Genomic DNA, 16336 nt, shown 5'->3' on the forward strand with positions numbered 1-16336 from the left:
TATAAAAAAAATAAAATTAAAAAAGATTTTTTTTTAAAAAACAAGCACCAAAATAACATATCGTCTTATTCCACCTCATCAGTTGATTCTTTTGCATCGTATGGTGTCATCAGCTCAAATACATATAAAGTTTCCCTGCAGTGGAAATAAATACTCACCAGCTGTAGTGGCAGCTGGTCTACATTTGTTAATCAAGATGGAAGTAATACACAGTGAGGTAATGACCTTAAGGAAGTAAGACACAGTACTTATCAATGTGACGTCTAATATTAATCTACAAGAGCAGTTTTTAGATACCTTGGGTATCACCCAGAGGTTCAATCCTCAGATTAAAATATGTTCTTTCAATGTTCGCCGGCAGGGGGCGTGTAACACCTAAAGATAACGTTCTTGTGTTGAGTCCCCCAATTCTCATGGGTCTGAGCAAGGCTCAGCATTAGATGCAGACCCGATGAGCGCCGCTGAATTAGTCTGTGGTACTATCAGCAGTGACTATTTAACACCCAGTCACTTAGTAAATGGCATCGCTAATATGTCCAAAAGAAATGAAAGGTTCCGTGCATCTAGCACGTCGTGCTTATCAGGGAATTGTTTAAGTTGCCTGTTATACACAAATACTTTCGTAAAATAAAGTTTATTCTAACCAGACAGGATGGAATTTTTTTTTCCTCCATTGAACTTGACGAAGACATAAAAGCAGTTGTTTCACAGGAGGAAGCTCGGGTCCCCAGCATTAGGCTTGGCTCTGTGCCTCTATTTTAGAGCTTATTTTTCTATGCATGTTGTGCGCCTTACTGAGTCCGATACAAATAGATTCGCCGCACGTCATCGTCCTACACAGCCACACCACCAACCCCAAACCCCTGCGCATAAAACATTCATCAGAGCGCAGGCACGGCGCTACAAGAAATGGCATTAGGTCTGCGAGTCACTCTATAAAATCTGGAAATTTCACCTCTTTCTATTAATAGCTTTAATGCGGGTATGATAAAACGCTGGCAGGAAATAGCCTGGAGACATTTTTTTTTTGCCATTATAAATATTCTAACTTTTCTTTTAGAATAAAAGGGGGGATATTTTTTGTGCCGTGACACGTAGCCATAAAAGATTCATCCTTTGAATTTTCTCTCCCCCTCTCTTTCTGTCTCTTTTTTTTTTCCGCCAGACGCACCTCGCCGCCCCGCCCTCATCTCTTCCCCGCCCGGTGAACGCACACTGATGCGCACCAGTGCGGCCGTCGTCCACGCTCAATGCCGCACACTTTCCTCTCTGTGCACTTGGAAAATATACTGTGACAAAAAAAAAAGAACAGTTGATCGTTGATCGAACTGGATGTGTTCTGCGATTACAACGTTTGGATTCGGTGCTGGCTTGTCTTTTTTCTCTCTTTTTTTTTGTTAATTCTCAACAACTGCGATAACACTTTGAGCTCTTTTTCTTTTACTGTTGTTATTCCAGAGCCGTCTGCTCGTCCCACATTTTTCTGGGAGGTGTCGAGTCTGCTGATCTAAATTTGGATATTTACTGCTGACTTTTTCCTGAAATCCTCATCCACATGACTGAGCCAGGGTACGAGCGGAGACGTGGCTCCCCACCTGGGAAGACCTACGGCTAAAGTTTGAAGGGTGCAAAGCTGTTCGTTTCCCCCACCTTTACTTGCTGGGATTTGCAATCACCCCAGAAATTTCACTAAATAGCGGATATCTTATCTATCTCTGCGCACGACCGGGAGTCATTCGACTTGGATTTATAGCGCTCCAGGATTTCACCCCCATCTAAACCATGAGGACCGTCGTTTTTGATGGTAAGTAGAGAATAAGTTTTTTTTTAATTATTATTATTAAATTGGAGGATTTCGATGGGTTTGTGCACACTGGTTAAATCCACATCGGTGCGTTGTGACAGAACAGTGGGAGAAATAAACCAGCTGCTCTTATTGGAGTTTACTCCGCAGCCTCTAATGTGTTTTAGACAAACTGATGCAAAAACCATGACGGGTAATACGACAAAACGACCTTTAATTTGCATTGTGACAAGGTGTGTTTTTATGTTATAGGACACTGGTCAACATTAGTTGGTAATGCAAACGACCTTGACTAACTGAGTTATAGTGAAGAATAATTATTAGCTTCTTCGCCGTTTCTCTATATAAATGAGCCAGAGTATTCTGTTTATGGTGACCAATTTCGCAACTTAACCGAGGCATCCGCTCTGACTTTTTTTTTTTTTTTTTTTTTTTTTTTTTTTTGATGGAGGCTGCAGATGGTCCGCTTGGCGGCTCACTAACACCACATCCCTCTCCAGCTTCTTGGCTTATAATTAGTGTTTTTGTGGCATCGCCGCTCGCAGGGTGCCGCCGCCAAAGTGAGGGGAAACTGGGCCGCGTCGCTTTTGGACTCTGTCTGGAGGTGCAATAATGAGAGCACGGACGCGATCCCATTCCCGCCAGAAATGGTTAAGAATTTAATTCCCCGGCAGGGGAGGTGGGGGGAGCGTGTTGTTGGCAAGCCAAGGGTATTTTTTTGTGCGTGTGTGCGCGTGCGTGAGAGCGTGAGAGCGCGCACGTTTGCGCGCGGAGGGAGGAGAAATCGAAGAGGAAGGATGGAGAAGCACCTGGCATGCTTGTCTTCCTGCACCTGCATGCACCCGAGCCTACTTTTGTGTGCAAAAAGCTTATGTTTAATACAGTGCAGAGATAATAATATGGACATGGTAAGTGCTGCTTGACAAGCAGCACTATTTGATAACTCTCTCTCTCTCTGTGTGTCTCTCTCCTTCTCTCTGCGTGTGTGTGCGTACCCGTGCGCTATGAAGCCTCTTTAGGACCTTTCCAAGGACAATCGCCTGCCTTATCTTGACTGATGGTCATAATGGGGATTAAAACCCAGTCCTAATGTGTTGGAACATACGTTTGTGGTGTAGAGGTGGGGGTTAGGGTTAGGGCTACAGTAAATCAAGTCAGAGATGGTCACAGATACTTACTAAACTGAGTGGAAGGCAATATAGTGTCCCAATAGAGATAGAAATACAAACTTTTATATGTGTACTCGTTTAAGTTGCCTTTTCAAAATAGCTTCCGGTCACTTCATCCTTCATTTCATACCTTTCTGTTTTTTTTGGTTGTTTTGTATTGGCTTCTTCAGATACAAAATGGAAACGTCTGATAGGCTACAGGATGTTTTTTTCAGCAAAGCTGCGAAGAGCATAACCACCACTTTAAAAGTAATTTTCTATCATCTTTGGGCAGTCTGCCAAGACAGTGTGGCCATATGAATCCAATAAATAATATCTACAAACCAGAGGCCTCTTAATTGCTTTAGTCAGATCATATTTAGAAATATTTTATAAGAGCCAGGAGACCTAAATGAGGACTAATACCAAAATAAATGAGAACAGAACGCAATACTAAATGTACAGACACTATATTTAAATTACATTAATAAGCATTTTTGTGTTCCTTGAACTCCACAAATCTTGTAAGTACTCCACTGCAACAATAAAGTAATGTCATGCATTAGGTAAATGGATGCAAAATGGTCTGTATGCGAGTTTGAAATGGACGAATGAAGGAATGAAAAGAATGCAAGTGGGTTAAGGGTTGACGGAAGATAAAATTGACCAAGAGCTGACAACTGACAATTTTAAGTTATTATTCGGTAAGGAAATGTGGTTATGCAATGTTCACACGTAATATTGTGACCAGGAGCTTATTCATAGCTATTTTGGTTTGACCAGAGGTTCTGTTTTGTCACATTTCATAAGAGCCAGTTGGCCCAAATGAGAATAAGAACCAAAGTAAAAGTAGTATGATGTTATTTAAAGTTCCTGCTCCCCTCCAGCCCCCCAAGAAAAAACATGAATTTTGAACTTTTTTTCTAGTATGTACCTCTATAAGTCATATAGAAATAATTATTTAACAAAAACCATAACCTCATATGCAATGATGTATGAAGATGAAAACAAAATGGTTTATTTATACTTACAAATTTGAACAAAATGTATAAAATGGCAGAGCAATATTCTACAATAGACTAAGATACAAGAGCCTGACCAACTGACCAAGAGCCTGTTTAGATATTTTCCTTCCAGGGACCAAAGTTATGACTTGTGTTAGTGCTGTGTTAGCTGGAGTTATTCAAATAATTAGTAGTCAACACAATATCTTAAAAACAATCTAAATATAAATTAGTTTGTAGATTTGTGCTTGCTCTTGTCTGTGTTCCTCTTTAGACCATTTTCTAGTAAAAACTTATGATGTTAAGGCCAGTAGTGGACCAAACCCCAGTTTAAATGTGGTGTACTATATTTTGGGGGGTTAATGGCTTCAGTAAGGATATTATCTAAGTTTAGGCTAAGCTCAAGGTTAAAGGGTTTAGCATGTACCGATAATGGTTACGGTTCGGGATAGCACTGAAGCTTATTTTTTGGATCTATTAAATCACAACATTCCACTCAGAGATAAACAGGTTCCTACTAAATATAGTCCAATAGGCGGAAATAACAGGCTTGTTTGCCCACATGCTACTAAGAGCAGATGCAGAAGAAAGTAATCTAAACTGAAGATTAAAGTTTTTCCATTTACAAAAGAAAAAAAATCCTCAGATTGTGTTTCTTATACACAAGTGTCCCCTGTTGTGTTTCTTCTTCTGTTGAAAAGATCCTACTTGTGGTTTTGTTTAACAGTTGTCTGTTTGGGGCAACCCTTTAAATTGGTTCCATTATTGTCACTGTTAGCATTCAGTCAGAGTGCTCACAAAGTCTTGGCTACAGATAGATGTCAATGGAAAGTTGCGGCAAACTCCAGTGGGCAGATGCAAATTGTGAAATTCACCTCGGACCATAGATCAGATTTGGAGGTTTGAATTCAGACCTAGGTCAGGGATAGAGTTAGTTGAGTGAATGTTACTCAATATAACATCCTGTTAAGGATAATGTGTTTCTGTATTTATGTGTGTGTGTCTGTACTGTCTAGTTTGTTACATTAGCATGTGCCATAATCCAGTTGCTACCCAAAGTTGTAAGAACACGCTGTCTCTCCCTCTCTCCAAACACACACGCAAACACACAAACAGAGATATGTAGAGCTTATGCAACATGCTGTACACACTTTATCTTCCTCACGATGTTCATTACTTGGCTAAAACTGGAGGATTATGGTAAGAAAGCCGCAGATTATTGTGGACCCACAAAATAACTGCATCTCACAACTAGGAAAATCAAAGAGGCACATCTGCTTGTGTATTCTCTTTGATATGTCACAGAGTGATGCAAATTCAAGTGCACATCCCATCACTGTGCAAAGAATGGCTCTGGGTTCCTCAAACCCTCCAGGCAAGTTTTCATCATCCAACTGCTGTTGTTGTGATTTAGCACCAGGCTACTGACACACACCTATGTCTAATTTCTTCTTTTTTTATTTCTGCTGCAATTATAATTGGTATCCATCTCTCGGGCTCCTGATTTGGCTGAGGAAATATGGCCTGTCGTGTCTCGTGTTTAAAGTGTCAGGGTGAGGAGGGACTTTAATTTACACTCTTTTTCACCCAGTCAGCATATGATCAAATGCCTCTGTGGGAAAGCTGTTGCTCGGGGGTGCCGTTGCTCCCTGTCTACTGCCAAGCAAAGCCAATAAAGTGCAAATGAATGGATAAAACCATTATGGTGGAACTGAAAGCTTTCTCTTCAGGAGTCTTAAACCACAACACGAGGCTTTTTTTTTATTATTATGTCAAATTAGTACATTTTTCCACCATCCACAAAAACTTTCAGCTTTGTTAAAAGCAGGCCACAAGATAGATGCAGAGAAAATTAAAGTTTTAAAGAAAAAAAGAATTCAAAAAAAAAAACAAAAAAAGGCCAAAAAAATGACTGATTTGCTGAAGTGGAATTAGGTGAGATCAAACACCAAGTTATAACTTCCCAATGAGATGAGACAAGACATCTCAAACCTCTTAAAAGGGAATGTAAAATTGATCCACCTTAGTGCTTGTATGGATGTTTACACAAGCCCAGGATGAGAGGTACCTGGATCATGTGTGTGTGTGTGTGTGCGTGTGTGTGTGTGCGTGTGTGTGTGTGTGTGTGTGTGTGTGTGTGTGTATGTAGTGTTCTGTGAGTTATGGGGAGGTCTGAAGAAGGTGCAGGTAGTAAAACGGAATAGACAGAAATATATTATTTTCCTGCTAAAGTGTCTATTATCAGGATACTCCAGGATGCTGCAACAATACTCCGGGAAGATTAGCTGCTACTTTGGGAATGCAGCTTACATTAATTTTTCACAATTGCCATAATCAGCCAATATGACCAATGAGTGCATCATAGTTCAGCACAAAAGAAGCAGTCTGCAGGGGTCATTGAATTGTAATGTTGCAGCAGCACACAAGACCAGAATTTGTGAAGAATAGTGATCAATGCTGCAGACACAGTGATTGTTCAAACTTCAAGATTTCCAGCATTTATTCTCAACTCTTCAGCCTGATTGTCCCTTTTGGTTTTGTTGGATTTAAAAGTTCTAGTGGGGAGGGGGGAAACTGTTGAAACAGCAGCAATACTGGCACCTGTACTTGACTAAAATCATGACAAAATATAGTTGATGATTTCATTTAAAAATATACTTATATAATCATGGCCAGCCATGTTATACCAGGATGTCACCACAGTTGCAGATGGAGCAGTTACCTACATGCTTAAAGGTAGAAGAGCAAACTTAAGATATTACTAAACCTGTAACAATTGAGGACAGCACCTGAGCATCAAGGACTAAGAATCCCAAATAACTGTTAAAACTATGGTTGCTTTAAAAGTGTTAGTTGTTTTGTGTTCATCCATGTTTTTTCTAGATGTGCACCAGTATGCCTGTGTATATTCTTAGTCCTCCGAATTATGTATTCTACCACTGACATAAATTGAAGACAACCAGTCTTTTGCACATTTTTTTTTCTGAAAACATTTCTAGACCTATGCAGGTTTTCAATTCTGGAGGCGTGTTGTTGAGCAAGAGAGTTGAACTGAACTGCGAACCGACAGAATTGACAAAGACTTCTGGATAGGTGTCAAAACATATACATGAAAAACTGAGCAAAACTCTGATTGCCTCCAATTTAAGCCTGTTGTAATGTGCACTAGTAGTTCTGTGGCAACTTGTTTAAGTTCTTGAAACACCAGATGTGATGAAAGCTTTTGGCTGATGGATAACAGTGGACTCTCAAAAGTAGGCACTGAGTTCAAATCAGTTCAGTCCACAGTATTTGTTTATTTATTCACAAAAAAATTTGAATTAACATTGAAAAAATCAAATCCTATATAGACAGATTTACCTCCAATGACTTACAAACACTTTTAGTTTAATAATTTAATCCTTTAATCCATAATATAGAACCATAATTTTAACTAATATATATTAGTTATAATATTATAACCATGTAACTGTCTTATAGTTATAAAATGGTGCAGAAAAATCCAGATTATTTTGCCATCTAGGAAAAAAAGTAATAGCTAAGGAGGCCAAGCGGATTGTACTCACTCACTGACTGCAGCGATTCCTCATACTGAGGTGGCATGTGGCGGTAGTGGAAAGGAACAACTCCCTCTGAAGAAAGGGAAAAAACTTTCAGCAGAAGAACGGAGCAGACGAACATAAAACACCAACACATTAGTCCAAGAGGGCTTCTGATGTTAAAGAAAAAGCTCGGAGTTAATGGCAGAGTGGATCACTTAATGGCGTCAGACTTCAAGAGTACTTTTGAAGGGCTCTGATTTCTGTGCTTATTTGGATTTAATAATCGCTCTGTTTTGGTTTCACAAAACATCTTCATATGTTTAGGTTTCAGGTTTCACAATATAATGATGATCATTTCTCACCAGAGAAGCATCCACACACATATACGGAAACACATTCAGCTTTGACTACTTACATATGTCTACAATATACAACTAATTTAGTTAAAGAATGGAAATTGTTACTCTTTTTTGGTTTTCCCAAATCAGTGAGCAGGTATACCAGTTAAGTTGTTAAGGCAGATGCATATTCAATCGGCCTAAAAACAGCCACTGATATAGAAGTCTGTAAAAAGTTTTAATTCTGTTAATGTCTAAAATGTTGAGTTTATGTAATGGACTGCTGGTTGAAATAAAATTATCTGCAGGGAGTTGTTAAATCCAAATAAGAAGGTTTAGTTCTTACATGCAATTATTCAGCTACAAATGTGGCTATTTTATTTTATTTTATTTGTTTTTTTTTTTGCACAAAGGGACTGAGATTGCTGAAACCAAAATCCCCCAAACATGCCACATATCAAATTTGACTTAGCAGTCCATAACATATATAATGTAACAATCATAACTAAAGGAGCGATTCATTTACTCCAGTAATTTTAGATTTCTGAGAAAGTCTGACTCTCGTGCCGTTACATCTTCATCCCAAAATGACAAATTTTGACTTAAAAAACCCAAACAGTTTCACTAATATAGTTTACTTACAAAATATTAGGGACATTTCCTGCTTTCATATTTATCTTCAGCTCATCCCTTGGTCCTGACCATAATTAAGAGGATTATTTTTAAACAATGTAAGTTCAACTGAAGAGGTGTCTAAGCTCAAGTTTTTTTTACAAATATTTGAAAGAAGCTGAAACAATTATAACTGTGGACACTTTGTCATGCAGAATCCACTACAAATATATATATATATATGTTTTCCCCCAATTTATTTTGTTTAGTCAATGGATAATCAAGAAGACGGCACATTACTAAAGGTATAAATCTGTGGGTTTGCACCTTAACTCCAGCACTTATACCTTATTTTAAATGGATCAAATAAAAGATGAAGCATCCTTGATATCCTGCATCAGGTGATTTCTGCATGTATTTACAACTTCTTTGGCTGTTACCTCTCAGGTGATGATCATCTGCTAATCATAGTTATTTACATTTGCCATTATCTCCTTTGCCCAGCTTCTTTAAAAGCAGACATTAGACATGATGCTGATAGTTTTGCCATGTTTCAGCCAAAATGATAAGTTTTTGATTTACTGGTATTAAACAGCATGTAGTGTGTGTATATTACTGGGAACTATAAGCAACTAAAATCTCAGTACTAAACAAACAAGCTTACTAAATTGACTAGAAATTGGTAAACATTCAAGTACTATCCCAAAGACCTTGAAGCTTCATGAGCATTGTGAGTCGCTATAGAAAAGTCAGTCATTAGGAAGAAAATGGAGAGAATTTCAGGGATTGTTGGATTAACCAACTATCATTCAATGTGTTTGCTTTCTGTCTTGAAAGCAAACACATAAAGTGATTGTTGAGAAAAAGCAAACATACACAAAAAAACCACTAGTCCAGGAACAGAGAAAGTCTGAGTTCATAAAGGTAATTGCAGCAGTAACTCCGTCAATCACTCTGTGCAGAAAGTAAAGACAGTTAAAGAGTAACAGGATGGAAAAAAGTACGTATAGTTAGTCACAGCAATATCTTTCTCAGTGGCTCTATTCAATGAGATACAATTAAGACAGTTAAGGGGGTAATTTTTCATGGTTTTTAATTAAAATAACATTTCCAAGCTGAAATAGAATTTTAATGTGCAGGAAATATGCGAACACAATCCACTGTACAAACAAATAATTAAAACATGATGTAATGCAGTATTTATAGCTTCTCCATAGAAAAAAATCACTACCTCCTTCTTTTCTCGCATGCAAACATCCATCCAAAGTGTAATTGCTTTGTAATCCTCATATAACGACTCATAGAAGTGTCGACATTTTAAGTTTTAATATGTCTAATAACAAAATAAGCCACACGATTACAACAGGGGCATAACACGTCAGTCCTCAAGGGTCGGCATCCTGCATGATTTGATTCTCTCTCTGATGATGGTTACTATCTCCTCAATATTCAAATGTTTGCAAGAGATCTGCTAACAAGTCATCATTTATCCAAGTGCATTGAACCAGGGATAAAACCAAAATATGCTGGAGACAAACCCATGAGGACCGACTTTGGAAACCCGGCTTTTTCATCCTGCATATGGACTTGGGAAGGGGCAGAAATAAGCACTCTGTTTTCCCATTTTTACACTACTTAAAAATAGAAGCTCTTTTTATAGCTCACCGGTTAATGGGATCAACAACACATTTTAATTTTCCTAAAATCTGTGCTGTTGTATAGCATAACCAGACCATGCAAGAAAGCCTTTTTGCAAACATTTATGTCAGATTGTATCCATCTCCCTATGGATTTTTCAGCATTTATAGGATAAGGATGTCGATACTATGTGCTGCAAAGCTAGGGGGGTATTAAACCCTCAGTTCCAGTGACAGACTGCTGCGAGATATCCAGGAGTGGATCAGCTATGTTCACTGCATCCTGATGAGCACACTGCTTTGGGAGCTTCTTTAATTGGCCGCACCCTTGAAGTAGCACTTATACCGCACAATCACACATACACATGCATATCCTCAGCAACACACACACACACACGCACAGATACACAGATGCGTGCTGGCCCCAGATATCCTTGGAACCCACTACTCTAGGTTATCCCCATTCTTCCAGCCCTACACTGCTAATCAGCAAGACAGAGGAACTAAGTGGATAAACGAGCGAAATTCCATTTGTTTATACACAGGAAGCTGAGGGGTGAAATGTAAAGCAGTCGAAACAGAATATGCTATTCCCCCAGATTGCCAGTCCTTAATCCTCTCTGTGGGTTATTATTGTGCTGTTAGAAAATTTGGAGAGACAACCTACTGAGAACATGCTGCACCCCCATCCCCACCAGAACACAAACACACACATACACCCTCAACTTGTTTCTTAATATGATAAAAGGAAACTAAATGTTAGCTGTTAAATAGGGCCAACTAGATGAGTTAGCACAATGAATGCAATTTCAGGATGACGCAAGTGGACTCACTTGGGGGTATGTATTTTTATTTTCATAAAAATCCCCTGGATCATAATCCTTCAAAGCCTTTAGTGGCTTTACCCCAAACAGTAAATATATTAAAAAATGGCCTGACAATACTGAGACATAAATGAAATAAACCACAAATTCAAAGATAAAAGCTGCCCATCTGAGTGAATGTGCTTCTGCAAAGGATTCTGTTAGGGCAAAGACATTATGTGGTGTGAGCTCCTAAAGTGCACAAAGAGAGAGGGTTAATTTGTCAAACACACTTCATCTAGTCCTGTAGCAGAGGGAACATCTTTCAGTTCAGTCTGTTCTTTCATGATGATTCTCTGACAATCCTTGAACCAATTGCCTCTTTTCTATTTGTGCATCCTTAAAAGTTGAATGTCATTTCTAATCTTGTTGCAAATATGGAGGTGTGCAAATAGCTACTTGAACACCGGCGATGCTGATTATACCACAGTGGGAAGTGACTGATGGCCTAGTAAATTGTTAATTAGGCAGAGCTGCTCTTAAATTAGATGTGTGAATGGATACATTGTCAGCCTTATAAGTCAACCCGTCTTGGCTCTTCCTCATGCGGGCTGCACTGCCATTCAGATGAAGTAGCTCACTGATCCAGGATGTGAGCAGCGTCAGAGTGAAGCCAGCGTTATAGATAAATACCAAGAGATGGAAAGAAAAATGCCTTTTTACATGCGAGTTTAAATTTTTAATAGCCTCCAAATTATAAGTACATTTTAAGATGTATGTCTGTGGCTCAATACAAAGCTATAAATGACTCCATCTCAGTTTGCCTCTTTACTTATTTATGCTTCATTTCATACCTACGCGTCATAACTTTGGCCCATCCTTTGTACCTGTAAACAACCCATTTTGTTGTCTTGTGCTCAAGCAATTGTGTATAAATGTGTCTGTGGTTTTAAAGTACTTTCATAAATTCTGGAAAACAAAACATAAAACTCAGACAGGTTTCTTCAGGTTTCATATTCGGGAAGATTTAAAAGAAGTCATTTTGTTTCAGAGGTATTTTAATAAAGTTAACTATAAACTGATTGGGCTTTGGTAGAAGGATAAGTCAACATTGCAATAAGTTGGCTACATACTACTTTGGTTTTATCCAAATATCCATCGCTGTTTTTTTTTTTCTTTTCTTTTTAAAATCTTTTGGCACAGTGGCCAAAATAATGTGTAATATGACAGAAAGGGGGCAGAGAAAATTGGGGAACGGCTGTGGCAAAGGAACCATGAGCATCTTGTCACTTACGTTTGTGACTCTGCAATGTTGAACACAGTACAAGACCGTGTAACGTGCTGTTGTGAACTGGGTAACGCTTCATGGGACAGAGGCTTTTTAGCTCAAAATAGAAAATACAATTCATCTGTATTCTGTAATATTAACATGTTAAACTTTTTAGATTAATCGCATGTATTAAGGGGTTAATGTTGACAGCTGTATACTAGATTTTAACATTTTCATCAGGTGATACCTTTTGTTCATACACCAATGAATGAGGTGAGTTGCAGGTGGGAGCAAAGGATTTGTAAAGCAGGAAAGACATAATCCTACGACAGCTAGAGGGAAGTAAGACACTCTAAACATACTCGGAAGCATAACAGTGGAATCAGAGGAAATCCCACTTGTCTCATAGTAAGAACAGCCTATAACCTTCACTTTGCAAGAACACTTAGGTTTATCTACATGTAATTGACAGGCCAGCCCCCACAAAGCAAAACATTCCACAAAGGAAAAGAGCTGCTTTTAAGCTGGTGTGGAAGTCTCGTGTCCAGGTGAATCAGGTTTTGCTCACAGTCATCTGGCTCAAAGTAGGCTATTCTTATTTAAATGCAAATCTGACAACCCTGCTTCATCTTTGCTCTCCTCTGTCCCTGTGGACTGTGTGCTAAATGCATATTCTTCCGTATTCTGTATATTGCTCTCTTACTGTTGCTTTCTCCAACTCGGCTTACACTGTGTTGATCAATCTTCTTTTTATAATTCTATTACCGTTTCACCCTGGAACACCTTGTTGCTGTTTCTGTCATCACTCTCAGGTGTAAATGCTGATTATCTTGTGTAGATATCAGGCCATGGCAAATTAAATGTGACCACAACTAGCCTGCCAGGGCGTCCATTATAATGATATCTGTAATCTGCTGGGCTCAGGAGAGGCAGTGGGGAGGGTTGGAAAGATAGAGGGAGGGTAATGTGAGGGGATTTATTACGGATCTGGAGGCTGGCAGGAAAGAGGCGAGCATGGACTTTAGCCACTTAGCCCACAATGGGTTTCACATCGACCATATGTTATGCACGGCTTCAGGATTATGTGAACTAGAGTTCCTTCCAAGATTGTCACATCATCAGTAGATGAAATTAGAAAACTGTCTGTGATGAGTTAGTTTTCCCCTTCTTTGTCTTTTTATGTTTGACTGTTTCAGTCAAAAAGTTGGACTGTTTCAGACATGTTCCTCATTCATGTGTTTCTGAATCATAATTGGAGGGATCCAGATGTTTGTAAGTCATTCAGTACCCAAAATAAACTTGAAAACTCAGCAGCTTTAAAGTGCTGTTATGTAAAATACTTTATTTCATCAGTATTGCGTGGTCTACAGTAGAAATTTGATTGTGTACCACTTATAGCAGTGATGTTACCCATAAGATCTCAGAACTGTCTGTCAGTTCTTTTTAAAACTGACAATCTGTCTTAACCAAACTTTTCACATTTTTGTCTGTCTACCATTTAAAAATCAGATGAAACTTTTCCTAGTTCAAGCTAAAGGTTATCCCACTCAGTTTTCATTTTTTACTGTTATATTTGGTTATTCATTTACCCCTCACCCCTTTTTAATTTTTTTCTACACCTGCACCCTCATAAAACCACAATGATTTCTCTGTTTCTGTGACATGCAACAAATCTCCCACTGCAGATGAAATTTCTGTATAATCATGACTGCTTTTTGAGTTAACCAAAAACCATAGCTCTTACACACTTAAACTCCATTACAGCTGTTCTTCCGAACCTTGCTGAAAATCAATTCCATACTGATACAATTTGTCATCTGGTTGGTTTTTTCCTGGATTGCTGCCTTTTTGCCCTGAAAGCCAGATTTCCAATAACATTTTGAGATTGTAATACCCTAAAATTTTATAGTGTGTAAGTGGTTTAATTCCACATTTCCAGGGATACCAGAACAAGAGAGTACAAAGTTTGAGAGAGTCAAAACCCAAAATAGTGTCTACTTTAAGGACAAATAAGCTAATGTTTAAAAACTGATTGTATGACTTAAACGTAACAAACAGTAGTTCTAAAGTGAATCGTAAGTGGAATGATGACAAGAAGTGATATCTGATGAAGCACAGAAGAATGACAAACTGATGTACATTGATTTGACTTTGTCTTCACGCCCCCATGTCTTGAGGTCTGCGGGAGTAAACATTTTTTTCCACTCCTGCAGATTTCACATGCTTGTTCTCATGCCTGTTCATGTTTTCAGAAAAGCCCATCATCACAGCAATTATCCCTGGGAGAGAAATGAGCCCTGCCAACTCTTCGTTTCTGAGCTGTAAACAAATTATGCTGAGGGCGTCTCAATGATATCTGTATGAAAAACAAAGTAGTCTGAAGTCAATTCAGTCCCACTGTGCCGTCTTAGGTCCTCGACCAGCAGATTCTTGTGGAAGTAAAAATTGCCAACAAGGAATGAAATTGGCTGTAATATCAATACTTTTTGATCTAGTCGGTATTTTTAGTCACTGTTTTGCTGTTTTTCCATTTTGCATCTGTCTTCTAAAGTGCACCCTCTTCCATTTGTTTGGTAATGAGTGTTGACAGATCAGTATTTCCTCTGTTAGCATAAATCAAAGCCAGAAATTTCCACCTGGCACTTTAATTAAACACTTGATGAAGTTACAACTGGCATATGCCTCTTTAAACTTAATGCAATTCAACTCGATCCCAATAAGTCAGAAAAGGTTAATTTTTCTGACATTATTTTGTAATTAACAACACAACTTGCAGCTTGCATTTAAGCTCATTTGTATTGTGGAGATTTCATGTGGTTTAGCAATTGTAATACGGGTAATTGACAGGTTATGTTTTCTTCTGTTCTGCAGCCACGCTAAAAGGCATTAGCATATTGAGTTTGTGCCTAGTCGTTAAGTATTTCCCACCTGGCATTTAAAAGGCATTACAAGAACAAGCGTCTATTGAAACGGTGAAATACGAGACAGGACAGTCTTCAGCCCTGTCCTGTCTGCACTCACACACATATTTCAGAAGTACCAACCTAACATCCAAGTACATATAAATAAAAGTAAAAGGAAACCTAAATCTGCTGTTGTTTGCTTGCTTACACAAGGCTTAGCAGGTGAACAATATTTTTAGTAGGGGTGAAGGGTTCATGTTACTCTCCTACAATTTAGTCTGGTGAAACAGACCGGAAATTGCTTTAAATTCTCCTCCAGGTTAATGACATTTGTGACTCTGCAAAGCCCCCTGAATCCTATTTACTGACAAATCAGAGTGGAAAACGTCAATCTGATTTCACTTGGAAGGAGCTACAATCACAACAAAACAGACTTTGAAATAAAAGAAACAGACAATAGAAACACCTTCCACATTCTTTGATGCCCAGGTAAGAAGAAAATATATCTTAGAAATCTGTGTGATCAGCATTGTCCCTGAATAAAGGTTGTGCCCTTGTCTCCATAGTAACAAATTACCATGTAACACTTTCAGGTTTTAGTTTACACATAGAAACCTCTTCCAATAAGTAAGGGACTCTTTCAGTAATGGCGGGAAACATTAACTGAATGTTATGGAGCGACAATGTCCATCAAAAGCTTCTGTGAATTTCACTACCAGGATGAAAAGTATCCATGGACAAATTGGAGAAGCACACATTGTACATCAAAAACAGATTTTTACACTCTGGCATTCTATCAACGTCTTGATACATATGCCTTTTGCTTTTGCTCACTTGATAACTTGAACTGGTGTGTTTGAAAAACACGATCTTTACAAAAACATTTTGAATCACTCAACAGGAGTTCATACCAGGTTTCAGTTATTTTGTTCTATTATTGGTCATATGTCCTTGCTTTTGCTGTAATCTGCTAAAAGCTGTTAGAAGTAAAAGAAAAACATGCCACGGGTGTTAAAATATACAAATTTTATAACATGCCATTATGCTTCTGAAGGAATAAAGGCCCAAATTATAGAACATTATTTCACGTTATAAATTTAATACAAAGACTGGTAAATTTGAGTTATGTTTCTTACAGTAATGTTATTAAATAGATAGCTACACTATGGGGAATTCAAGTGTCACAGCAGCAAACAACAAAATTGCTAACAACTCACATTGAGTTGGCCATCTGTGTGTCATCTGTTTTCATAAATCACTTTATATATATATATA

At 38.3% G+C, this 16336-nt stretch overlaps 1 protein-coding gene across 1 annotated transcript in view; it reads left to right on the forward strand.

The window, feature by feature from the left end:
- The first annotated feature begins 1185 nt into the window (after positions 1-1185).
- Positions 1186-16336, forward strand: part of rtn4r (reticulon 4 receptor) — a 53637-nt gene continuing 38486 nt past the window's right edge. Inside the window, exon 1 of the mRNA XM_007547498.2 lies at positions 1186-1804. Coding sequence (XP_007547560.1) covers positions 1783-1804 — 22 coding nt within the window. The 5' untranslated portion in view covers positions 1186-1782. The remainder of the gene's footprint in view (positions 1805-16336) is intronic.

Source organism: Poecilia formosa, unplaced genomic scaffold (assembly GCF_000485575.1).
Source record: "Poecilia formosa unplaced genomic scaffold, Poecilia_formosa-5.1.2 Scaffold20, whole genome shotgun sequence".
Lineage (NCBI taxonomy): Eukaryota > Metazoa > Chordata > Actinopteri > Cyprinodontiformes > Poeciliidae > Poecilia > Poecilia formosa.